The sequence below is a fragment of the Chinchilla lanigera genome, unplaced genomic scaffold (genome assembly GCF_000276665.1).
Source record: "Chinchilla lanigera isolate Chin_1 unplaced genomic scaffold, ChiLan1.0 scaffold00091, whole genome shotgun sequence".
Taxonomy (NCBI): Eukaryota; Metazoa; Chordata; class Mammalia; order Rodentia; family Chinchillidae; genus Chinchilla; species Chinchilla lanigera.
In genome coordinates, this window is record NW_004955492.1 from 6,673,387 (window position 1) to 6,700,142 (window position 26,756).

At 46.0% G+C, this 26,756-nt stretch overlaps 1 protein-coding gene across 4 annotated transcripts in view; it reads left to right on the top strand.

Moving 5' to 3' along the window:
- Window positions 1-26,756, top strand: part of Sipa1l2 (signal-induced proliferation-associated 1 like 2) — a 97,587-nt gene that overhangs the window by 61,957 nt on the left and 8,874 nt on the right. For all 4 annotated transcript variants that reach the window (XM_013504729.1, XM_013504726.1, XM_013504727.1 and 1 more), the window contains exons 10-18: window positions 1,745-2,002; window positions 4,139-4,222; window positions 5,539-5,639; window positions 6,161-6,264; window positions 8,054-8,442; window positions 13,158-13,376; window positions 15,705-15,858; window positions 17,956-18,175; window positions 24,206-24,337. In XM_013504729.1, coding sequence (XP_013360183.1) covers window positions 1,745-2,002; window positions 4,139-4,222; window positions 5,539-5,639; window positions 6,161-6,264; window positions 8,054-8,442; window positions 13,158-13,376; window positions 15,705-15,858; window positions 17,956-18,175; window positions 24,206-24,337 — 1,661 coding nt within the window. The remainder of the gene's footprint in view (window positions 1-1,744; window positions 2,003-4,138; window positions 4,223-5,538; window positions 5,640-6,160; window positions 6,265-8,053; window positions 8,443-13,157; window positions 13,377-15,704; window positions 15,859-17,955; window positions 18,176-24,205; window positions 24,338-26,756) is intronic.

A 26,756-nucleotide genomic window follows, 5' to 3' on the forward strand; every position in this document is an offset into this window, starting at 1 on the left:
TGCTGACAGAGCACTACCATTTTTATGCATGGGTGTGTTGTTTGCTGGTGTTTTCTCTTCAACTTGATACCATCTCCCGTGGGACTACTGATTCTTCTGTATGGTCAGCAACATAATTGGAAATCACAGAAGTGGGATATCACAGTGATGGAAATGAGTTATTTATAAGAGCAGTACCTTACTCTAGCAGATGTCAAAAGGGCAAACATCAACAGTGCTTATGCTGAACTAGAATGTCTGGCTTGGGTGCCAAGTGCTTCACCAGTGTGGCTTACTGATGTGTGCCAGTGCTCCCAGTTTGGGCTTAACCTGTTCTTGTGTGCTGCTGTGCTGCACCAGGTGGCCTTGTGGGCTCAGCAGGGGGATGTGTTTTTGCGCTGTGAGGTTAGCAGGAGACTCAGGGACATCTGAGTTAAATTCTGTTTTCCCAGCTGAAGTATCTTAAGTGCCTGACAGGTCACGTGAGCAGATTTTTCCAGGCGGTAACCTTAGGGACCATGATGTGGTGATTTAAATAACATATTTAACTTAACATGTCCAAAATATCACCATTTTATCATCCAGTAAGTATTAAACAATAGTGAGGTAGTTTGCATTTTTTAACACATATTATGTCTCCATTCAAATGTTAATTTTTCATCTTAAATACTTACCGTGTTGAGATTTTATCAAATTTATTAAAAAAAGTGGATTCACATACTCTGGTTATTCCCAACACACTTTAAGAAAATGAATCAGTTTTCAAATTTCAATAAATGAAAAAAGAAAATATGGTCCCTCTCTCCCACTTGCCACTTTCTCTGGAGTGCTGGTGGCTGTGTGACCACTGATCCTGGAGGCGCGGTGGGGAAGTCAGTGCCACACAAAGGCTGCGGAGTGTGACCTGGGGCTCTCAGAGGCACTGAGGCCTTCAGGAGGGTGAATGTGCTGAGTTTTTGTAAGAAAGGACTGCAGTTAGGGAAAGACCAACAGCCACTGGGGTCGGCCAAGCCTGCATACTGACATTAGTGCTCTGGTCACTTGACCTGGTCCAGGTGGACTGACCACTGTCAGGCAGTACCTAAGCCAAGGCTTCCTTGCAGCATGAAGCAACAAGACAGATGAAGCTTTTCACTTCGTCTAGTAAGGTTTTTCTTACAGGTGGATGGAGGTATGATTGCTGAATAGTGAACTGCACACATGCAGTGTTTAGACTGATGAATTTAGGCATGCATGTGATACTCAACACAAACCAGAAAGTTGGTATTTACATCCACTCTCTATGTATGTGCCCCAGGCTGGCACGAGGCATCCCATTTCTGGCTTTGAAAGCTGGATTGTGGCCCCCAGTCCAGCAGGGTTCTGCTGTGTGACTTTGAGCAAGAGTTCAGCATCTCTGGGCTTTGACTTCTGACTTCTCCTTAGAGAGGACACCACTTGTTTTCTCCACAAGTGTATTTAAAATAGTTTAACTAACCTACAGTGCCTGAGAGGCTGTTGGGAGCACTTGGTAACTGCACAGTCACACCAGTAGCTGCCCAGCTCCTCACCAGCCCGGTGAAGCCCCAGCCCGCTAGCAGCCAGATGGCAAAACACAGACAGGGAGCAGTACTTTACTGTAGGTTCGATGCTGCTCAGGGTGGGCAGCTTTGTGCCATCAAGGTGACCCCCAAAAGTACACAACAGTGCCATGTTCATGGGTGGGCACAGCCCTGATAAGCCTCTCCAGGCCCCTCCTTCTCACCATCTCTTCTCGACCCCACAGAGGGTGCTCAGAGCTCTGCCGTGTCCCCCTGGTGGAGTACAAGCTAGACAGCGAGGGCGCACCCTGCGAATACAAGACCCCCTTCAGGAGGAACAACGCATGGCATCGTGTGCCTACCCCTGCCCTGCAGCCCCTCTCTCGAGCCTCGCCTGTGCCTGGCACACCCGACCGCCTGCAGTGCCAGCAGCTGCTGCAACAGGCCCAGGCTGCCATTCCCCGCAGCACCTCATTCGACCGGAAGCTGCCTGATGGCACCAGGTAAAGCCACTGCCTGTTGGAAATGGGCCAGAATGGCAAAATGTCAGGAAGTTCTTAGTACTTGGTAAGACCACTTCTGCATTAGCTTGTTCTGAGCTCCTGGCAGAACAAGGGTGGTGGGTGGGAGCCTCAAGTATGGTGGTGTTCAGAATCCAGCCCTTTCCTGTTCCTGCTGAGTGCTGATACAATATTGCCTTGCCCACCGAAACCACAGGCTGCCCTCTTCATCTGGTACCTGCCCTGCATGTCAGTGGGCTCTCCAAAGCACTTTGGGGAATGTGCTCCAGAACTCCTCTGCCTGTGCCATTAGAAAGACATACAATGGTTGGGCACAAATAAAGCAAAACCAAAGCACGAATGATGAAATTTCATCATCTCAGCGCCAGTGGTGCATTAAGAGACACCAAGAGTATTAGTGTTCCACTTTCTCCCTCATCCCGAGCAAAGGAATTGAGTGGATCTAAGAAAGATTTTTTTCTCTATGAAATTTAACATAACTATTGATATTGCTAGTTAACTTCTGTAGTTGGCTTCCATTCTATTGTTTTATATTTTTATCTGATTAGTGGGCTGATTCTCAAAGTTTGGGTTTTAAACACCCAAAGATTTTTGGAATAACGAGTAATCCCAGCATGCCTAGTTGATGTGTAGCAGGCAGAGTGGTCCCCAAAGATTACCACATCTTAATCCCTGGATCCCATGAATATGTCTGGTTACATGGCAGGGGGAATTGTTGAAAGAATTAGAGTTAATTAACTAGTTTTTTGTTTTCTGTTATTTATTTGTTTGTTTGTTTGTTTTGTTTATTGGTACTTGAGATTTAATTCAGGGCTTTCCAATTGAGCTACACCATCTCTTTTTTTTTTTTTTTTTTTTTTGAGACAGTCTCACTTGCCCGGCCAGGATTCAAAGTCACAATCCTCCAGCTCAGCCTCCCAGAGTGCTGAGATTACGGGCATGTTGAGCTTCATTTTTCAGTGAACAAAATACACTTGTTCAATGTTAAGTCCAATAACACTAGAAACTGGTGAGAATTTGGGGTTCCTAATTTGCATAGGTCCTGTCAAGGGAAAAAGGCTGAAATTTTCATTTTAACATACTTCTGTGCATGGAGGCACATGAGTTTCCTTAGGGACAGTATGTCAGGTCCTGCTGTGATAAGTTGTCATCACACACCAGGAGCCAGGTTGCCCAATTTCCTCATCTGGCAAAGAAACAGAGTAATGATCAGATCTCATCAGAGCATTCTGAGGACTGAGTGCGTCATTATAAGTGAAATGCCTAGAAGCAGGTATGACACACAGTAAGCTCTGGAAGGGTTAACTAGACTTCGTGAGACTAGAACATGTGATCATCCTCTGCCTGCTCCATGCAACCTTCCAGAGTGGACACAATAGTACTTTAATTTGATGTGAAGTTGTCTTGGCTCCGGGTCTCCTCACTCAAAGATTGCTGGGTTCTGAGCTCCCCACATTCAAAAATGTGCATAGTAGCTGTGGTGAGAGGAGCAGCTGCAGCAAGCAGCACCTAGAGGGAAGGAGTCTGCACAGCCTCCTGCACTTACCAAGTAGAGCTTAGGAAATTGCAGGGAAAACCAGGAGGAGTCCAGCAGCCAAAGAGAAGCTAGTAAACACAGCTCATCGAGTTCTTACAAATATCCCTCACTTTGTGTGTCTGAAAAAGGATAAATAGGATGGCATTTAGTAGAGGTATGAAAATAAGTGGTACCAAATTTCTGCATAGGTTTTAGGTATACAGCCAACATATGACTTGGGTTATGTTTTGGGAAAGTTGAGTTAGTGATGTCTTCATAATTCTGTGTTCTTTGGGGCTGTATTCCTGGTTTTCCATATTTCACTGGAGGGATCGGTCTCTGCTTTAAATCTTCAGATGAAGAAGGCCTGCCCCACCATACCTCTTCCTTGGGATTAACTGCCAATCATAAACCACCTGAAGTCTTGGGGCATCACAGATTTTTAGTTTATTTATCCATGATTTACTCTTTTTTTGCACTGCAGTATGTTTTTCTTCCTCCTTTTTCATAGTCAAAGTGAATTTGTTTGTAGAACAGTGCCTGTGGGTCAAAGGGCCTGGCAGGTGCTTGGTGCCCTGGTAATGACTGTGTCTTCCTTTCAGAAGTTCTCCCAGCAACCAGTCCTCCTCCAGCGACCCGGGACCCGGCGGGAGTGCACCCTGGAGGCCACAAGTGGGCTATGATGGGTACTGCTTGTTTCTACCTTCCTATGTGTCTCTTTGGGAGAAATGAGTGTCTCTGACTCATTCTAGAGCATTTACTGTGCACCTGCTCACCCAGGAGGCCATCTGGGGAGCGTGAAAATCCTGATGTGCTTTCACTAAGTGGCAGGCACCAGTTAGGAAACTCGTTATCTCCATAGAGGCAGTGCTCACTAGCCTGTCTTCTGAGCCTGGTTTTTCCTTTTGATAAGGAAGGTTTTCTGAGCAAGAAAGTTATAGATTTGGGGATTCTACAAGAGTCCCTTGGGTGTTTTCCCCTCATGCGAATTGCCAAGGAGGAAACACCAGTCTAAACCAGAAAAGCAGGCTCAGCATTGGAGTGCCTTTGCTTCCTGTTGAAGCCTGGAGGTGCAGGGATTCTTGTGGACAGAGACAGTGAAGTCACCCAAAGCTGGGGGCAGAAGGGCAAGTGTGGCGCGCACTCGGGAAGTGGTATCTGCCCGGCAGCAGTGACCCGGCCACGCCTGGTAATGGAGGGATGGGAGTATGGAGCTGGTTGCCAGCGTGAACAGGGTGCGGGTGCACCAGAGGTCATTGGCAGCAAGGGCAGCTCTGGGCAGAGCTCATCCCCGGGAACCCAGCTTTCCCTGTTTGGGCTTGGAAGTAGGTACTTATGTAGTGTAAGTTACATGTGTCCCTCTCCTTAGACAACACAGTTCTTAAAATCGGTATGTCAAGTAATTTTTCCTAATTAGTTGCATATTAAACATAGAGGGGATACTTTTTATTTTTCTTCTTACATAAATTGAGTTTTTCTGTATTTTTCTGTAATCTGGATTCTGTAAATAAGAACCACATTTTAATGTGAGTACATTTTCCTTGATTTACATATTCCTTTTCTAGCATTGTGTTTTTTTATTTTGGGTGTTTACAAACTGAACCCACTTCAATATAATCTAGAGTTAAGCATTTTTGTTCTTTTTTTTAAAAAAATTGAATAGCTGAGATGTATCAGTGCTGTGTGTATTAGACACATAGAAAACAAAATCCAGAACAGTGAGCCCTTCCTTAGCTGGCAGGGATGATGCATGGCCCTGGTCGCCACTTCAATATCTGTGAGAAGTGTCATCCAGGTAGCTCTGTCCACCCCCGTGGTAGAGCTCTAACTCTCAATGCCCCAGCTTCTCTGCTGGGTTGGGCCAAGGACACTGCACGTCCACATGCCAGAAGGCAGCCTCATGTGAGGGCTTCCACTGCACGGCCTCTGTAGAAGCCAACACACCTGTCCCCTGCTAGCAGGTGACTTAACAAGGACAGGCTAAGCTCTACGTTCTTTCCAGGTGTCAGTCTCCTCTGCTGCTTGAGCACCAGGGCCCAGGCCCCCTGGAGTGTGACAGGGCCAGGGAGCGCGAGGATGCCGTGGAAGGAAGCGGGCTTACAGGTAACACAGAATCCTGAGGCAGTGCTGACCCACTGCCTCTCCCTCACAGCCCTTTCTGTGTCCATTCATTCATTCTCTCAATTCGTGTTTGGGGAGCACCTCTGCACCGGGCTGACATGATTGGCTGGGTCTCCCAGTGAAGAAAGGATGTGGTTGTGTAGTTGTGACATGGTTCTGGGTATTTGTGGTATGGTTGTGGTGTAACAGTGAGTGGCTGTGGTGTAGCTTTGAGTGGCTGTGGTGTGGCTGTGGTTGACTGTGGTGTAGCTGTGGGTGGCAGTGGTGGGCTGCAGCGTGGCTGTGGTGTGGCTGTGGTGGTCTATGGATGGCAGTGGTTGGCTATTTTGTGATATTCTTGGAAATGAAAGATTTACTCTGTGCTTATTTTGTCCACTCTTGGGGCATATCCTCTGGCAAGAACTGGAAGTCCCAGATGCACAGGACCATTCTATTTCCTGTTTTTTGTTACTCTTGCTACTGCCAGAAGTTGGGAATTCAGCTCTCCTCTCTTTATGTGACAGAATCCAAATGGCATGGCCCACCTTCCAAAGTCCTCAGCGCCTACAAAGAAAGAGCCCTGCAGAAAGATGGAAGTTGCAAAGATTCTCCTAATAAGCTTTCTCACGTAAGTCTTATTCATGGTGGTTTCCCTCTTTGTCAGGACTGTTGCATAGTAGGACAGCATGCACATCTTGATACATAGTAGGGCAGCATACCTCCTGGCAGTGCCCAGGGTACACAGCGTATCCCAGCACACAGTGGGCCTGTGTGCATTGTGCTTGAGAACATGCCATTTGGCTCTTAGAGGAAAGGTGATAAAACAAAAAGCTATTTTTTTTGGTTCCCATTATTTATAAAGGAACTCAAAGAAAAGTCTTACAGCAAATTACTGGAAGAGCCAGGATTATATCTCAGCCTTTTCAGCCTCAGTGTCCAGGCTGGTATTTAGGGATTTCTGTCCCCATGTTTGGTGTGCTAATAACCACTCTTGCACTGAACACTGTGGGAGCAGAAGAAACACCGTAGGGCGCATGTGGGCAGAGGCTGTCCACAGCGAACCCTCACATGCATCTCCAGCGACCACCAGTGCACACATGTGCTAGTGCTGCTCCACAGGGCCTCATCCACCCTTACAAATTGTGTGGAAGCCTCATGGGGACTGTGCCTCCGTGAAAGGAAGCTTCCAGTTAAATAGGAAAAAGGCATTGTTCATTAGTTCTTGCCAAAGAAAGCCAATGTTTTGAAGTGATTTCTTTTGAAAATGTGCAGGTGAACAGACTTTATTGGCTCTTGGTGTTTCTTTCAGCTGTCATCCGTGAGCTTTGCAGGTGTCGTAGCAAAGTTAGCGTTTCTTCCTGGAGCCATGGCCACAGCCTGTCCTGAGTCAGCCTTAGCCTTAGCCTTAGCTGTGCCCACTCACGTCCATCGCTACAGTTCTCATGTGGGGCTCTGGCAGGTGATAGACATGGGCTTCAGGAAATCAGTGTATGACTGAAGTGACAGGGTTGTACTTACGAACTTGATAGGACAGAATGAGAGGAGAACAGGCCAAGCCGCTTGGAAACCACCTAGGTTTGGCTTATCCTCGGCTCCCGCCTGGTTGAGGTCCCATTAAACTTTGAGGCTATGGTGGGGGCCGTGTCTGCCCAAGTACACTGAGCACACAGGGACCTTTATTCTGTTCTGTTTGCTTTTGTCGTTTTGGAATCCAAGTCGAGCCTTTTCCAGATCTCTTTACTCTGAAGAGAGTCCCATTTGTAGCCTGTGGGACCGAACTTGGCTGGGGCTCCTGGGAGGGCATGCTCCAGTTTCCATGGTGCTTTGTGGCTGCAATGTGCTTGCATGTAATCCTTTGTTTTGTCTGCACAGGAACCATGTCAGCTCAGTGCTGTAAGTGCAGAAAGGGTACGTGCCTGATCCCAAGTTGAACAGTTGTGGTCAAACCTGGGTCTCCTGCCCCACACTTGGGGCTGGCACTGTAACTGTCATCAAAACACTTTCTTGATACATGCTGCCCTTCTCCTGTTAACACTTTCTTGATACATGCTGCCCTTCTCCTGTTAACACTTTCTTGATACATGCTGCCCTTCTCCTGGTTAATCTGTCATGTCCTTTCCCAGCATGTATAACCATCATTCGTTATGTTCTTGTTAATGAGGCTGTGGCCCTTGTGTTTCATGTACCAGTAGTTAAACAAAGACCTAAGAAAAAGGTGCCCATTAACTCAAATTACAGGAGGAGGAGTGCTGAGGCAGGGACTTGTATGCTGTTTTAGAGAAAAGAAACTCTGTCGCTGTGCACATAGGAGTCAGTAGAGGGGTTGGGTGAGGCTCCAGACACTTGCTCTGCATTGGAGCAAGCAGCCTTGAGTCAGGATTCACTTCAGGACACGTCTGTTCCTCTTTCCTCTCAAGATCGGAGACAAGAGCTGCTCCAGTCACTCCAGCAGTAATACACTGTCCAGTAACACGTCCAGCAACAGTGATGACAAGCACTTTGGGTCTGGGGACTTGATGGACCCAGAGCTACTGGGGCTGACCTACATCAAAGGCGCATCCACGGACAGTGGCATCGACACAGCCCCTTGCATGCCAGCCACCATCCTTGGCCCTGTGCACCTGGCAGGCAGCAGGTCTCTCATCCACAGTCGTGCCGAACAGTGGGCTGATGGGGCTGAAGTCTCGGGGCCTGAGGATGACCCCGCCAAGATGTACGCTGTGCACGGTTACGCCTCTGCCATCTCCACTAGTGGGGCTGCTGATGGCAGCATGGGTGACCTCAGCGAGATCTCATCTCACTCCAGGTGAGCTCATATCCCCAGCTGCACTGCTGGTGCCTTGGGCCCTCCCTACTCAGGGCTGAGGAGCAGGCCCAAGGCCAGTTGTCAATGTTTGCCCCACTGTCTGTGAAAGAAGTGTTTGTTTCCAAAATCTAATTGTTATTTGTGCAGGTTGAGTCATGTGTTGGTGATTTTATTTTCCCTTTTCTTTTAAATTTGAGGGAACAATCGATAGAAAGATTAGTTGCTCCAGCTGGGCCGCTGACACCTCCCAGTAGTGTTACTCCCACATCTTCTGGAGAAAAGGCACAAACTCCAAGTGCAGGGGCGGGGGCGGGTGCGAGGCAGCACACACTGGGGCTCCCTCTGTGTGCGTGCGTCCACAGCCCCGCCTGCTCCTGAGGTCACGTCCCTTAGTGTGACTGTGAGCCTCTGTTTGGCGGGGCACCTGGGGCTTTTTAAATGGAGTGGTTAAGTGTGAAGGAACTGTACTGTAGATGTGGATGTTTAATACTTGTCTCTAAGTGGTTTTAGATTCCCATTTGACATAAGCCTGCACATTTTTTTATTAAGTGTGTTGCTGCCATTTAGATATATATAATGATCACGCTCATCATAGGGAATTTGTATCTTACGTGGTATATCTTGATTCCTCTTTTTTTCCTGTTCCCTTCGCTGCCCTTCAACCACTCGTCTCCTCCTTATTTACAAAGCTTGGTTTTCATTTTATCTTTCTTTTCTCATTTTTTTCTTTTCCCTTCCTTCCTTTCCCCCTCTATCTCCCTAGTTCTCCTTTGCTTTTGAACAATTTCTTCATATTTCACAATATCTATTAAACATTTTGGGTTTTATTTACACTTTCAGTTTCTCACACCAGAAATGTGATATTTACACGTTTGTCCAATTTGTTTCACTTAAGAGTATGGTCTCCAGATCCATTCATTTAGCTATAAATGTCTCAAGTCTATCCTTCTTTATGGCTGAGTAGCACTCCATTGTATAAAAAAAAAAAATCACATCTTTTTTATCCATTCATTAGCTGATAGACATTTGGGGTGTTTCCAAGATTTAGCTATTACAAACTGTACTGCTATAGACATAGTGCACATTGGTTGTAAAACTCATAATTTGTGATTACAGCCTTCACATCAAAGATGAGGTAAAGAAATACATTTATTCAGTTTGTCTGTGGGCAAGATTTTGCTATTCACAAAATCTTGCACTGTCAATCTCCATCTTACCTCCAAGACCTTTCCCGTTTGGCTCTATACCTCTGTCTGACTTACCAGAACTGTTCTGAATGCCGGGTGGAGTTGGACAGCCTCATAGGAGAATAGTTTTTCAGGCCCCACAGCCACTTCGGCATTTCTGTAGGGGACGTTCCCAGTGGCCCATAGAGTTGGGGACAGACCTCTGCAGCTTCTGCCGATAGAGACCTCCCTAGGACATTCTCCCTGTCTTCCCCAGGCCCCTGCTCAGAGACACAGAGTGTCATTCAGGGATGTATATGTTGCCAGAGAAAACTCCACACTAACTGATCACACAACTAATGTGGAACTTTGGCTCATGGGTCAGTGTTTCACTTGGCCCAGCGGCTCCAATGGTATTGCCTAGGACTGGGTCCCCTATCCTTAGGCTCCTCGTGTTAGCCCTCCATAACCTGTTCCTCAGGCTAAACTGTGGTGCCACCTGCAGACCCTGTTTAGCCCCCACTGTCCCTAGCCAGATAGTGCCTCTTCTCTGGTTTCTGCAGAAGAAACAAGTCCTACCCCTTTAATTGCTATGGCTGGCAGAGCATTGCTTGGGGCATTCAAGGTCTCTGCTGGGCTGGGGTCTTTTGTGCCAGCAAGCCATGCAGCTGAGCAGTGGTGACCAATGACAGTGGACTCCTTAATATCCACCAGGACCTATTTTCTGTCCAGGCAGAGGGAGGAGTGTAGGTTGTGCACATTATTTTCAAAGTGTTCCTCCTCCCCCATTTATCAGTTTGTTTAGTAATTTGACTTAAAGTGTAAGTCTAGTACTAAGTCAGTAAACTTGATTACCTGAATTTTTCTTTTCTGAATTTAACAGAGTTAAAAACGGGACACTTTTGGTGTTTTGCAACCTTCTGACATCTTATTCAAAGCTTAGAAATAAGACAACTATTTCATGATATTTTCTTAGACTAACGTATCTGGTGTCGCAGATAGCTTTGTATTGCTAAGTAAAAGTTCTGTGGAAACTGCCTTCAGAACATAGAAACTGAAGAAGAGATATTGATGGGCATTTAAAATAATTTTCTTGATTTCTTTAAGCATTCACTAATTTAATGTGTTAGGAGGTGATTACAAAACTCATGCAAGTGCCAGGTTGGATTTCTCATCGACCCTCCTTCCTCCCACCACTTTAAAACAGGTACATGCACAGCTGTGGTGCAAATGATGGGCCTTGAGTAAAATGCCACTTAACTGCCTTTTACTCACACTTGTTAGTTGATGGTGATAGTGACTTCAAAGCCACATTGCAACTTGGAGTGTGGGCTTCTGCTCAGGGTGGAATTCAGTCATTGTGGGGAATCTTTTCAGCACTTCCTGTCTGCATGAAGTGGGGCTTGGGGGGAAAGGGGTAAGATTTACAGTCCTGCCTTCCTATCTATGTGTGCTTCGCTCATTGAGTGCAAGGAACCATCTTTGTAGTCCTGTGGAGATTCTGCAGACTACAGTGCCAGGCCCAGCCAGGGCAAGCGTGTCCAGTTCACCCACTTTAGGCTGATATGTGGTCACCTCAGGGTGGAGGCCTCCTGCCTAAGGATCTAGGTTATCACTGGGAATAGCCCAAGTAGCAAATTAATCTCTTTCAGGTACGAGCTAGATGGCCAGCCTGGCTAAAGTCACCTCCAGTGCCTAGCACTCTATCCCCACAAGTTCTGGTTTCACACCAATGTGTACTTACTTTTTAACACCTCCCCCAAGGTACTCATTGACACCTTCCCCTCAACAAGTGTAGTGTGTGGATGCAGATGGGGACATGGCCTCTTTTGTCCACCTGTATCTGCGGCAGTTAGTATATATAGGGCCCCATGCCTGGTAGGTATCTGAGTACTTCTTAAGTGAAGGAAGGAACCAGAATGTGTACTGCATACTTACTGGTAGAGTTAATAAACTGATGGAGTGGGGGTCAAGGAGCATGGGGTCAGCGCTCCAAGTTCACAGTCCTCAGAAGACGTGGGAGGAGCATGGCGTCAACACTCCAGGGTCACAGTGTCGGAAGAGGTGAGAGGAACATGGGGTTGGACTTCCTAGGTCACAGTGCCAGAGCCCTGGCAACATCAGGAACCCTGCTGATTCTTTTAATTCTAGGTTTTCATCACCAGCCCCCACCTCCCACCCCAACACAGTGTTCTCTGTAGCAGTCAGTAGGAATGAAGCGTGCACAGAACTGTGTATATGGTGTGATTCCATAACTAGTAGGAGGGAGGGAGAACCAGCTGTGCGGGTGTGAGGAAAAGCAGGAGAGGCAGGACTCACCCAAGAAGCAGGCAAGCGTGTGTCTAGCCTGTTTTCTCCTGGTGCTCAGCCCTTTAATTCACCAAACACAATTTTTTTTTCATCCTTTAGGGGCAGGGCATGTAGATAAAGGCTCAGAATACAGAGCAGTGCTCATGTTAGTCTAACCAAGGTGTTGGAAGTGCAATAAATCAACTGGAGAGAAAAAAAAAAGAGAATCCATGTTCTGGATTCTCCGGTAAAGGGCTCATGTGCTTTTCTGTTGTTTACCATTATTATTTCCCTGTGCTCCTCAGTACAAATGAGTGGAGAAATAAGCAGTGTAACTCTGGGAACGTAGGGGAAAAAAGATTCATGGAAGGTTATTGCCAGCATTCAGGAATATTTACCAGCCGCACAGAAAACTTTTATAATCTGGCTACTACTACTAAACAAATTTGTGCTGTCTTGCTGATCAGACCAGCTCCATAGATTTGTTCACAGGTTAACTTTAAAAAATGTACTAGTGAGATAAAAGACCATTTTAATGAAGTCTAAATTAAAAACAATTTTTTGTAAAGCAAATGGAAAAAAAACATACAGTTCATGCTATCATATACATGTTTTCAAGGTTTTGCAAGTGGGTGATTTCAGGGGCACTGTGAATAATCTATACAAATGCAGCCTGTTAAGTCTGCTGTGACTTTGGGCACCCACCATTGACTAGCTGTGGCCCCTGGGAACTTGAGCAGTGTCTTGTCCACATCACGCATGCTCTCACTTGCACCTGAGCCAGGTGCATCATGTGTGCATACTGGGGTGCAGAGTCACTGGGTCATGGGCCCTGCAGTTGTGCACTTCTGCACACATTCCTCTGCACTCACAGTAGAGGTCACCCATAGCTCTGGGTCCTGGCTGACTCCACATTGGTGGGTGCTATCTCACACTCACCTTGTTGCCTCCCTTAGTCTTCTGTGTGGTGTCCCATCCCTGGTAACAGGTAAAGCTGAGCGCCTTTCCTTATAATTTGCCCACTGGTTGGAAGTTCTCTCTCTTGAAATGCCCCTTAAGTATGTGTTGCCCCGACTTCCATATGAGCAGCTACAGCCTCTATAGAATGAGGCCATCTGACATGCTAAGGGGTAGAAAGAAGGCTGCTCCGCCCCTCTGAGCCCACGTGCCCAGAGGAGGGCTGAGGACAGCCTTGCAGCCAACTGCGGGGTCCACATTGCTGAGCGTGACAGCGTCGCCACTTTTGCCTGTCTCTCTTAGTGGCTCTCACCACTCAGGAAGCCCTTCAGCACACTGTTCCAAGAACAGCGGATCTCTGGATACATCCAAAGTCTACATTGTGTCACACGGCAGCGCTCAGCAGGTTCCTGGGTCCAAGTCCTACCACAGACAAGGGGCAGCAAACAAATATGTGATTGGCTGGAAGAAGTCAGAAGGCAGTCCTCCTCCTGAGGAGCCAGAAGTGACTGAGTGTACCCGGTAATGTAGCTGGCTGTCCTCTGGGCAGTGTCTTGCATTTTTAGGACTGACTGAACAATGTAGTTCCCCTAAAAGATAATCTAGAAATGTCTTTTTTAACCTCTTTAAATGGTGGGATTTATATTTCTTTTAAAATCTTCATTTTTCTTGCTCTTTACATAAAAGGAAAATATGAGCTCTTATATTCAAATAGCTGCCTGTAGTAGAAAAGTTATGGTGATATGTTATTGATGGTTTAAGTATAGTTTCTGCCATTACACAAGGTCAAGGACAGTGGTTTTGTGGTTTGTTTTGTTTTGTTTTGTTTTGTTTTGTTTTGTTTTGTTTTAGTACTAGGGGTTGAACCCAGGGTCTTTTCCCTGAGCTGTATCCTCATCCCTTTTTATTTTTTTTATTTTTTTATTTTAAGCCACAGTCTTGCTAAATTACCTAGGCTAGGCTCAAACTTGGGATCCTCCTGCTACGCCTCCCAGGGTGGTAGAATTGCAAGCGTGTGCCCCTATCCCTGGCTGGTCAAGAGCAATTTGAATTCCAAGGTTAGTGTGCTGCCTAGTGTGGCTTTGTAAGTGACAACACAGAAGAAAAGCATTGCTTGACTTCTGTCTTATGTGTAAAGTTTTGTGGAGCAGATGGAGAAGGGTGCTTTTTATCTGGGTGATGGTGTGAGACCCATGCTGACACCTCTGCACAGAGCCAGATAGGGAAGCCATATTTCAGGAGTGCAAAGCTAGTCTAGTTCCATTCATTAGATGGTGGTTTGCTTGTTACTCATGGGAGCCCAAGAGCCATGTGCGCTCAGTGACTGGGTCACTGCTTTGCTATGCACACCGATGGTATCCTTGGTTGTGGAGAGTGCTGGGTGTGCCCAGCTACAGGGGTGTGCTGTGGCTTCCCAGGAGAGACCCTGGAGAATTTAAATTTGATCAGTGAACTAGTATGTTTCTTTTGACTTAAAATGAATGCAGATGAGCTGTTTAGAAAGGAATTTTATGCTGCACCTTTTTATTGTAAACGTGAATGTTAGAAAAATGTATACATCCTTCTAATAGGTTTCTGAGTGCTTTACAGCAATTCATCCTAAGCCTTTTATAAGTTCTCTGAAGTACTTTAGAAGCCTTTTAAGCGTCATGGTGGGCACTGCATTTAGGTGAGGGGCTCCCTAGGAGATGTGTGTAAAAGCCCTGCAGGGGTCCTAGGCCCTTCTGGCGGTCCCGCCTTGATGCCATGCCATCCCACAAAGCAGCCACCTCTACAGAAAAACTGTGCTGCAGTTTGCACAACTGCTTTCACAGCTGCTATCTGCTCATGTTGTCAGTGTTGCCTGCGCTTCCAAATTTGAGGAGCAGGGGCTGACCTGCTGCACCACAGGAGCGATGCAGAAGTTATAGAAATGTCCAGATAAACCTTTCTTAGCTTTAATCTTCTCATTTTGAAAATTCCCTGGACAGCTATCATACTGCAAGAAGGTGGCCTTGCTTTTGAAATAGAGGCATCTTGAGGGTATGTGACAGTGACGTGCAGATCATCCGCTGCAGCTCACTCCACAGCTATGACCTCCTGAAGGCTTGCGTTTCAGGTTGTGTGGCACAGACCACGCACCTGTGCCGACAATGTAGCCCCTGGCTACCCCATGTTGTCAGGACTGTTTGGATGCTTGGATTGCATTTGTACAGTGAACCTTTTCACAGTGACTCCTAAGCTTTCTCCTAGGAAAGGTCTGGGAACAGTAATTCAGTTTGACAGCCTTTCGTTGTTCTTAAATACATTTTTATATCCTAATAATCAGGGGAGACAGCTGCTTTACTTATCCAAACAGCTTTGTGAAATTACTGGTAATAAAACATGCTTGGCACAGGCCTGGACTGATTACTCATACTCTGCAGGCTCCTCAGTGCCCTCTCTCTGCATCCCGAGAGTGTCAGAGCTGCTGTCCAGGGCTCGAGAGAGGAGGGCTCAAGTCACTACAACACAAAGCTGCTCAGAAGACATGATCGTCCCTGATGAATTACTGAGACTGTGTTCTCTGGAACAGTTTAGGAAAAAGTATGAACTAGTTGTAAGAGTTGGTATATTTTTTGTCTCCTTTGGGCTTTGAGGATGTGATTTGTGTCTGCTTTATTAAGGAGGCTACCTTAGCAGTCAAGCTCATCTCACAGATGTGAGATGGTGTGGGGACAAATGCCTGTGTGGTCACAGTGAGCTGACTTAGTGGGTAAGGATTGTGTACTGCTTATGAACTGGTGAAACTGGTTGTAGATTTTTATTCTTGGTGCTACCGGCCACACACAGGCCACCACCCCTGAGTTTCCACTCTATTTGTCCCACCAGAATGTATAGTGAGATGGATGTCATGGCCACAGCCGCTCAGTGTCAGACCACCGTGGGAGATGCCATTTCAGAAACTCAACATGTCCTGTCCAAAGAAGACTTTCTGAAATTGATGCTTCCTGACAGCCCCTTGGTGGAGGAGGGGAGAAGAAAGGTAAGTTTCCAGGAACACTAAATTAAACAACTCAGAATATTCAGGTCCTCCCGCCAGGTATCCCCGCAGTACTCCCCGAAGCTCGGTGCAGGCTTGGCCATTTCCTGGGTCGCCTCCATGACCAAGCCTTGGCGGCAGCATCCTGCCTCAGCTAGAGCTGAAAGCCAGGCAGCCCTACCTCCCTCAAATCCTAGCTCCACTGTGGTTAGCTACATGACTGAGGTGGGCTCAGTGTCCCCATCTTATAGAAGGAGATAATAGTGACTGTGTTCCAGAGTTGAGAGGCAACAAGATGGGACATGTGGTGAAACTAGCACAGGACCTGGATGGAACTACCATTGAAGTTCACACCACATGATCTTTGTTCCGGAACTCCAGCCTGGAACATCTCTAGACGTCCCTTGTTCCTGAATGGACCAGTGTCCTTCCTGACCCTACCTGCTCAGCCTCACACAGAGGACGGGGCCTTGTGCTGAACAGACCACAGATATGTGGAGACCCTGGGAAGGTGGGGTTTCCTCATGGCTCTCTGGTGCTCAGCAGTACACCCTCATCATAGCTCAGCAATTGCTATGTGCTGTTAGTTACTGTTAAGGGCAATTATTTATAGCTTCTTTGTTACTCAGTTTCTTAAGCCACTTTTTGAAATAAGGCAAAGTAGTAGAAGGGACTTTGGTAATTTAGGCCAGTCACCCCTTCTTGCAAGTATTTCAGATGGTGAGATGGGAAGCCACATAATCATCTGGTGTGGGAGTCAGGAGTGAATCCCTCACACATGTAGCACAACTCTCCTCTCGATCAAGGGGGAAGGAAATGAGAGCCACGGTGTTAACCTTGCTGTGTGGGTGGTGTGGACAGGGAGTCTGCTCCTGGGTCCTGTGCTTAAAATAGTACCACCATTAACCGTGCTGTGCTTCTGGAGTAGCCTTCCCAGATGCTGCTTGTGCATGCTTTCGTCAGCACTCCCACTCTGAGCAGCTTGCTCGTGAGTGTGAGGGGATCCCCTAAGACTCCACCACCTCAAGTCGTTTTGGTAACTTGTATGTACCAAGTCATGGATGGGGTACTGTATAAGCCTGGGTGCAAGAAAGGCCACAGTGCAGAGTGCAAATAGCTTTCCTTTCAGTAGAAACAACTTCTTGACATGTTGTTCTTTTAAGACAAATCACCTCCTTTTCCTAGTACAGATGCAACTCCGGTGCACCCTCATTGCCGTTACTGTTCACCGGCTAGAAAGGCCTTACAGAATGGAAGGGAACCTTACAATGGGAATATTTTTAGCCTTCTTGCCCCATTTGCAAATGTAAATAGCTATTTCTGTATTTGATGTGAACATTCCGGCCTTTACTATTGTTTGTGTGAAAGGAATGTGGTCCAGTATGCAAAGGAAGTAGCTGGAATTTCAGATTTGATGTAACTTTTCTTATTGGCTTATTTCTTTAGTCAGGATTTTCCTTACCCTATCCAGGATTTAATACATAGTAATTTTAATGGTTCCTTTAAATCTGAATATAATCCATTACTATAACTCAGTCTCTAGCAATTATAATACAGACATTTGTAAGTAATACTTTTAAATGGACAGCTGCTTTTCACTGGACTAAAAGCATTTTTCCTGAGCATGTTCGTGTGGCTTAGAAAGCGTAAGTGTTCAAAATTAGTTTTGTTATTTAGATTAGGTTGAACCTCACATATAGTTGATTGATACAGAAATTGCCTAATATTAAAAAGTAGTCATTTTCAATTAAAATCAAGCTAGCACTGTGGGATTTTGAATATGTAGTGCATGAAATGGCAACCTTATATATTTCCAGAAGCTCTCACCTCAGTAAGGTTATGGAACTTCCATTTAACATTTCAGAATTAATAAAGCTGTGCATGTCTAATTCGTGGTAATATTTCATAGAATGTCAAAAGAGGAGAACATTAAAATCAAATACATGTCTCAGAGAAATGATATATTTGCTATGATGGCTAAAGCTCCTGGCTCAGCTTTCCGGGGGCAACTCCAGGAAGCTGTCCCAATATCTAAAGATAGGTGTCCTCCATGCCTTCAGTTTTTTTACCATTTCCCTCCTCCCTCTCTTGTTTAACTAGTTTTCTTTCTATGGGAACCTGTCTCCGAGGAGGTCATTGTACCGCACCCTCTCTGACGAGAGCGTGTGCAGCACCCGGAGGGGATCCTCCTTCGGCAGTTCCCGTAGCTCCATCCTTGACCAGGCGCTGCCCAACGACATCCTGTTCAGCACCACCCCACCCTACCACAGCACCCTGCCTCCGAGGACCCACCCTGCCCCCAGCATGGGCAGCCTGCGAAGTAAGTAAAGGCCAGCGTTCCGCAGCTCCGGTGGGCTAACAGGTACTTCAGGTTGTGTCCCCAGTGCAGTGTGGGACCTGTTTGTGTTTTAAATATGTATCATTAATACTCTGGTTTCTCGTCAGATCATATAAATCTTTTGCCTTTTAAATATATATCGTTTAGTGGTGTGTTTTCTTTTCCTTTTCTTTTTTAACAGTAGTTTTCAAATTCAAAAGCCCCAGGATGGCCATCATGTGAATGTTGATTAGATAGTACTACATTATTTGGAAAGGAGTGGAAAAATTTGCCTTAGACATTTTTTCAAGTCAAGCAGTGATTTCTGTTTTATTTCAGCTATTTTATCTTAAAAGAAAAAAAGTATATAAGGCCTGATCTTTAAGAAGGAAACTAAAAAAAAAAATAAAAATAAAAAAATAAAGGGACACTGCGGCAAAGGACGTGGGTTTCTTGGACAGTGGATAAGAAGAAAAGAAGTTTAGGTTTTCTGTCCTAGCTCTCCTTAATGTCAGCTTTGGTGATAGGGAAGGTGCCAGGTGGTTGTCAGAACATGTGAGTGCATCTCTATGATCTAATGCATGTCACCTGTGTTCTCATGTGTCCCTGTTACTCCAGTGCACCAGACATCAGTCAATCTGATGATTTTCCTGCAAATTCTAAAAATTGTGATTTAACATTTATTTTCTTTTTTATGGTTAATTTTTAGTTTACAGGAAAGCATGGGAATTTAATAAGAAAAGAATTTATTGTCAGGTTTTCATATTTCACCATGGAAATCATTAGAGTGAATTTTAACATCCATAATGCATGGGGCTGGGGATTTAGTCAGCGGCAAAGCGCCTGCCTGGAAAGTGCAAGGTTGTGAGTTTGATTCCTGGTACCAGAAGAAAAACAAAACAAACAAACATAATACTTGTAAATTTCCAAGTCTGAATGAAATAAAAGTTCTTATGATGTTTAACATAACTGAAATGAAGCTTGTCTCATGCAGTCCCTAACCTATGCCTGTAAGTCTGTAATGCCCTGTTGTAGAGGGTCCACTCATAAACTGAAGACACCTTTAAAACTCCTTTACACAACACGAAAGGTCAGATAGGTTCCCTTTTTAAAAAATACACTTTACTTTTTAGAGCAGTTTTAAGTTCCCAGCAAAACTGAGCAAGAAGTACTGTAATTTCCCATGCTCCCATCCTACCTCCACCTTAACTGCAGCCACAGACTCCCCACTGTCAGCAGCCCTCACCAGAGTGATGCATGGGGTACAGTCAATGGAACTGCACTGACACATTGCTGGGTGCACTTTAGCTACATTCTGGGTGTTGTGAGTTCCATGAATTTGGGCAAATGAGCAAGGACTTGTCTTCAGCACTACCAAATCATGCAGCATAGTGCCACTGCCTGGAAAACCCTCTGTGTCCCCCATGTCATCCCCCCAGCTCCAACCTTTAGCAGTTGTTGATCTTAGTACTATCCCTAGGGTTTTACTTTTTCAGTAATGTTGTAAAATTGGGATGTAGCACTTTACACTGGCCTCTTTCACTAGCAATAAGCATTTAAGGATCTTCTATGTCTTCATGGCTTGGTAGCTCATTTCTTTTTAATACTGAATAATATTCCATTGTCTAGAGATAGAATAGTTTGTCATGTACTGACTAAAGGACTGTCCTTTTTTAGTGTATTCAAGTATAAAAGGCACATTTAGGAAAAAGGCAAGGTGCATTTGTTCACTTTCCTAGTAAAAGATTGTCTTACTGGTCTTGGCTGCGTGTTTCTTGAAGAACAGCAGTTTGGACCCTGGCTGCTTTTTGCTGTCAAACAACCTGTTTAGCAGTGTGTCTCCTCCAGTCCCCATCCTTTATAAACTCCTTGGACAATGCTTCAGCTTTGATGTGTAGACTAACCAAATGTGAATAAGGGGCTTGAGTAACTTTTAGTTAGTTCCTGGGCCCCTGCCCCTACAGGCATCCTTGTGACTTGCTTTTCTGTCTGCTGCATGGTTTGTAGTTACCCCACAGTCCCTCTGTACAAAAGCGGAGCCCTTTGAGAGTAGGTTAGCAGGTGCCAAGCAGCAGACAGTGAGGAGCATTTGCTTCTCTTAGTTTCTCAGAGAGATGGCAACATCACTTCACGTGAAAACTCAGTGGAGGCTGGTTCTGTCCAGCCTTCTAGCACTGTGAAATTTCAAACAGCTGTGCAGGTAGTGTCAGAGATGCAGGAAGCAAACGATCCTTGTGAAGTTTAGCGCTTGCCCCCTGGGAGCATCTGCTCTCCTGGGACTGGATCTTCTGTTTCACAGACCCTTCAGATCTTGCTTGTGATTTGGAGGGAGGGCTAGCAGTCCGTCTCTTCATGGTGAAGATGGAAAACCTAGTCTCTGCGCCTTGTCAGCCTGTAACTACCATGATCACAGGCTTTTCTTTCAGATTTTTTTAGCTTTTAAAAGTCCTATATTTGAACCTATCTCAGTCCTTTGAGACCAAGATCTGCATCCATGCTGGGAAATGGACCTTCACTGACCCCTTGGGATGTGCGTTATTCCGTGACTCACACAGATGTCCTGTGAAGCCACTGACATATGCTCTCTCTTCACCTCTTCCACCTAAAAGTGCTTTGAGATATTCCTGCATCACTTTGGGGCTTTTACTTTCATCATTGGCTGATTGTAGATGAAAATTTTTAACGGCCCAAATGGCGAATGGCCATTTGGACACAATACTTTTGGACCAGATACTGGTTACACAGGATAGCAGTCTTGGTATCTTTGTCCTCCTGGACAGTGGCACAGCACAGCCCATTCTGTGCAGCTCCAAGTACTGGTAGGTTTGCAAGTTCAGAGAGAATTCCTGATCGTTTATGGAGTGAAAGTCAAAACTGTCCAAGGAATGGTGACATCTTCCTGATAAGAGTTCATAATTTTCAAAACTAAAAAAAAGTATTAGCTTATGTGTGTTCCCAAATCCTATGTGGTTCTGACCTAGATACCCCTCACAGCGTTCCCCTTAAGCTTTAAAAAAAGTACAATAGAAACAAGTATTTTACAAATAATACAGTGCTTATGCCTGTTGCTGCAGACCCCAGCTATATACTTGGCAGGGTTAAGTCACAGGCAGTGAGGGCCATCCTTAGGGCTGGTGCTGCAGAAGGTGTGAGGGACCATGAGAGACGGTAGGGTTTGCCAGGGAACCTCCATCTCTGTCCTCATGTTCCTTACCTTGCCTGTAACAGCTGTCTGCTGGCTTCTGGAGAGTAAGTGGGAAACTTCTGATGTCTGACCACTGAAAACGTTGTCAGGAAGGCTCCTCAGTAAAGTCAGACTCAGTACACAGGATGACTATTATTTGGGGGTGAACAAAGAGCTGCAAGATCAGTGTTGTGGGCTGCATATCAGGTTGCCACACAGTAGGGCCCCTGCGCCTCCTTAGAGGCCAAGATTAGGTCCACACGTGATTAGGTCCACACGTGATCTGGCAACGAAAGGGCAGAGAAGTGGTGGGATGCCAGGTGGAGCATCCATCCATACATGTGGATGTCTGCCCATGTGTATCTCAGAAGTGGTTTAGGAAGTGTCCTCTTACTCCGCCTGCTCTCTGATCCCCACCTGTATCCCTACCCCGAGCTCCAGGAAGTTTGCCAGGTATAAAGCAACAACAGTTTTGTTCTTTCTGCTCACTGGAGTGTATCATCTTACTTGACACAAGAACAAAGTAGTATAGGTGGCACTAGCCCAGATTTCTAGTCAGGAAGGCTCTGATCAGCCTAATGTTCACCTGGCATCGCCATGCTTCCTCTAGGAGAGCCCCAAATATGTTTTCAGAGCTGTGTCCTCATTTGCCTGGCTGGCCGTGGGGCAGGGTGATGGGTGTTAGGTTGATCCCGCCAAATGGGTGTTTTCTCCTCTGAATTAGCCAGAAGAGCCATGTGTGCTTCTGAGAAAACTCTAGGGGCTTAGGGGATCTAGATTAGAAAGAACTAGCTTCTCTGTAGAGCCATACACCCTGGCAGTGGTACTATGCCAGAACCAGTGAGCAGAGAGAACATCACAAGACGTGAGTGATACTCCATGGAAACTGATAGCAAGAGTACTTTCTACCTTGCTGCAGAATTCTTTGTGTTTGGTGCAGAAATCGTGCTTTGAGCAGTGATATATAGTATATTGGACAGACAGAAGGAAGTGATTTGCCTCTGAAGGTCCCTGGGCTTCTATGCCTCTCTTCTTGAGAGTGGACCTTAACTGTGGTTAAAGAAGGCACCTGAAAGCTGGTCCACCCAGCCTCCCTTGTGCATGGCAAGGGGCTGACCTGGGCCTCCCTCCTGTCCAGAGAAGTCCTCAATAAGGGGAATCTGCAAATGCTGAGGTCTCTGCTGCCCACTTCCTCCTTTAGCTTTGGCAAGGACCTAGCATATCACCTATGCAGGACAGAGGTGACCCATTGTTATTTCAAAGATGGAGAGATTGACAAAGTATCTACTCCTGGACCCCCTTAGAATGGAGGCTGGGAATGCGCTGGTAGAACATTTAAACACAGCTTAAAAATAGCTTTGTTAGATCGGTTTGCTGCCCTGGTAAGAGGTCCGCTGAGGCTGCTTTTGTCGAGTGTGAAAACACTGTTGTTGGCCTTCAAAGCCAAATTTACACACACTGTGTGCCTTCATCCAGATGCCAGAATTCCACAGCTTCCCAGAAGAATGCAGGAATGAAAATTACAGGTGCATTTGGTTAATTATGTCCTTGACTTAGCTTAATTGCAGGCTCAGACAGCCAACAGGCCGTGGTTTTGATTGGTCTCATTAGTCTGATGCTTCTGCAAGCAGCTGCACCATGTGCTTGGGATGGGCTCAGAGAAGGCCTGTTGAAGACATCCACGGTCCTTTGAAAACATACCTCAGATGCAGAGTGAGCTGTTCACAACAAGCCTTGTTAATGACAGGAACACTTGAAAGACCATGATGGGAGTTTAGAGAGAAAGCGAAAGGGGAGAGAGCTATGCTCCCTGCCAAAGGAAAACCATCCAGTAATGCATGAGATGTTTAGGTGACGCCTGTTCAATCAGAAAAAGCAGCCCAGCCACTATTTTTGTGGTATAAATTTGTGTGTATGAAGTAATATCTTCTTTCCTTCTGGTCTGTTAATTGAAGCTAGTCTCACTGCACTTTTCTAATAGATTGGCAGTCAAGACATTTGAAATTTGTATCATTGGGCTCAGACACTTTAGTTTTTCACTGAAGCTTTAGAATCATCAGGAAAGGGAGAGATTGCTGCTAACCTTTCCAAAGCAGTATAGAACCTCAGCACTGTCTTCAGAGTCGCCTGAAGGAGACTGAAGTTACCCTCAGTCAGTCTGACTCAGTGCTCAGGGAAGTCTTCCAAGGAGGGTACAGCTATGAGATGACACAGGGTGACTGCGGCTGGTTGTGTCCTTTTGTGCCAGGGAGTAGTAGGTGTCTTACAAAAAGTTTCCTCAGCCACTTTGGGAGGGGACAACACTACCTGTGCTCCAACTTACCTGATTATCTCTGACAATAATAGCAGGGCCCAGGTAGTAACTGCCTGCGTCTGTGGGTGATGACAGTGACTGCTTTAACTGTGTGGGGACAAGGGTGTCTGTGCTTTGACTCACTCACTCACTCACGCACTCTGTGAAGACAGCAGTACGCATTGCTGTGATGGGCTGTGAGTAGAGACAGCGTGACCTATGCACTGACTGGCTGGCTGTGAGACAGCAGCCCCTGTGCTGTGACTGACTCTGAGTGGGGGTTGGCATTGCCCACAGTGTGACTGACTTGAGGATGATGGTGCTGGGTGAGGACAGTGGTGTCTGTCCTGTGGTTGACTGACACTGTGGGGATGGTGGTACCTATGCTGTGACTGTGATGTAGGGATGGCAGTTTCCAGCTGTAACTGTAGAAGTGATGATGGCACAGACGTTGTGCCTGACTCTGGGGCAGGGTGTCCTGCTATGACTGACTGACTCCATGGTGGAAGGCAGTAACCCTGTTGTGGCTGACTGACACCGGTTTTTTTCTCTTTAGATGAGTTCTGGTTCTCTGACGGGTCCTTATCAGACAAGTCCAAGTGCGCAGACCCTGGCCTGATGCCCCTCCCAGACACGGCCATGGGCCTGGACTGGTCCCACCTGGTGGATGCCGCACGGGCATTTGAAGGTAACAGTTCTGTAGCCCTCGGTCCCAGGGATCACTGTCTGCAGGCCTGTGCAGTGACTTGGAGGTTGGATCTGTTCAGTGGGTGGGCTGCTTCACCCATCTTTGAAGATGAACACAAGGGGATGCCTGCACTCTGGGAACCCAAGGGAGACCCATGTCATTTAGTGTGTCCTGAGACCTGAATGCTAGGCAGACCCCACCTCCCCACTGGCTGGGACCAGCTATGTCTCCTCCCTGCCTCTGCTCCCATCTGACAGGTAGAGGTGGTAATATAGGACACTTGTCTTTCCTCTAAGTGAGGTTCTGTGAGATAGGAGGGATCTCGGGAGGTTGAAGCTGCCAGGTTCACAAGATAAGCAGCTGGGAAACTTACTGCCATGTAGACCCTGCCATTATCTGCCTGCCCTATGCAGATCTCGCCACCCCAGGTTGCTACCATGCTGTTTCCTATCACCGTCAGTACAGTAACTGTCTGCAGTCTCTGGAGCACCTTTTGCCAGCAGCGAGGTGACCAAGACCATGTAGACATAGGAAGACATCCACTTCAACCTGTTTCTTGGTGCCTTGCCTATAGATAGGGTGCCAACCAGGATCCGGCATCATGACTTTTAGGACTCAGTGTATTTCACAGTGGTGTGTTCTGTTCCAAGGGTTCCTGGCCACTATAGCTGACAAAGGCACGGCTGAACCCATCCCCAGCAAGTGATTGCATTGCATGTGCAGCTGAGGAAGTTAGGGGCTCAAAGGCCACAGCTCTGGCCTGGGAAGCCCAGGACATTATGCCTGCCGCATTCTTGGGGCTCATGTGAGCCTCAAGGCCAGCCAAGGGGCAGGGGCAGGGGCAGGGCCAGGCTCCTCTCCAGGGAGCAGCAGTCTTCCCTCCAGCAGCCATGAAGGGTAAATCAGCAAGATAGGACTGTGTGTTCTTTGGGATGGGAGCCGTCATTAGAATTACAGTGAGAGAAATCCAACACTGTAGGATCTGAAAAGTCTTCATATTAGAAGGATAAAAATGGATAGAAAGCTTTACAGAAAAAAGTGATCATTTTGTAAAATTAATTTGTAGATTACTACAGTTTCAATTCAGCTATCTAAAGATATATTGAAGAACTGAATTTCATCTGTTTGGTGAATAGATGAACGATGTTCAACAAAAAAATCTATTACAAATCAATAATGATTAAAACTGCATAATAATGATTTTAAAATAGAATCAGTCATTTTGAGGAAAAATCAGGATCACATACAGAAGGCTGAATATATTTGAGTTAAATAGGGAAGGGATTTACCAACTCCACAGCAAGCAAATGAGGCGTATGGAAGCCTTCCACAAAGGACAGAGCACAGTAAATAAGCATGGAACAATGTCTAGCCATACATGTAAATTTAAATGATAATTAGCTACCACCTCACACCTTTTGAATAGGACAAATGATGCAGCAGTCTGGGAAGCTGTGAAGAATACTCACAGCTGGTGTCAGTATACAGATTATAAAGTGATCCATCTTCTTATTCAAGCAGTATGACAGTATGTAGCCAGAGCCAGAAAAATGTATGTTTCTTGTGACCAGAAATCTGATGCCTGGAAATTGACTGATAGGAAATTATTGGAAAGAATAAGAAAGCTTAAAGTAGAGAAACACCATGTCGTGTTATTAAAAATTAATAAGATTAATAGAACTTGGGAGGCTGAGGCAGGAGGCTTGCCATGAGTTTGAGACCAGCCTAAAAAAACAAACAGAAAGAGGGCTGAGGATATAGCTCATCAGCACAAGCACTTACCAGGCAAGCACAAGGTCCTGAGTTCGATTTCTGGTACCAAAAAAAAAAAGAAAATAAATAGATAACCACATTCTGCCCTAAAAGTCTAGATGTCGGAAAAATGGAAAAGTCTCATCAGTCCAGGAGAGAGAATGTGATTTGGGTGCTGATGCTGCCAGCCCAGGCCACCAGCTTCCCCCTGCTGTGATGGTCAGTTTTGAAAAGCTGGCTGAGTCACATGTCAGACTTTGATTTATGCAATTCTGTCTGGTGAGGTAAGCCGTGTCCTTTGGCCATCAGACCCCTTAAGTAAAATTAAAATTGCTGATCTGTCTAATACAGCAGGATCATTTAGCTACGATGCACTGCAGTGTTTAGCATAGCCTTTCTTATGTATAGTTAGTCCTTAACTTACTTAACTAAGACTTTCCAATTTTCCAGTGGTGTAAAAACAATATACATTCCATAAGAACCCTACTTTGAATTTTAAATGTAGTACAGTGGTGCACCACGTTGTTAAGCTATGGTGCACCACGTTGTTAAGCTACGACGTTTGGTAGGCTAGGTTGTTCTGTGTATTTTTTTATTTACGTATTTAGATTACTTGGGGCTTATCTGGCCATTACCTCATAGTCCAGTGTATACAGGAGCCTCCCTG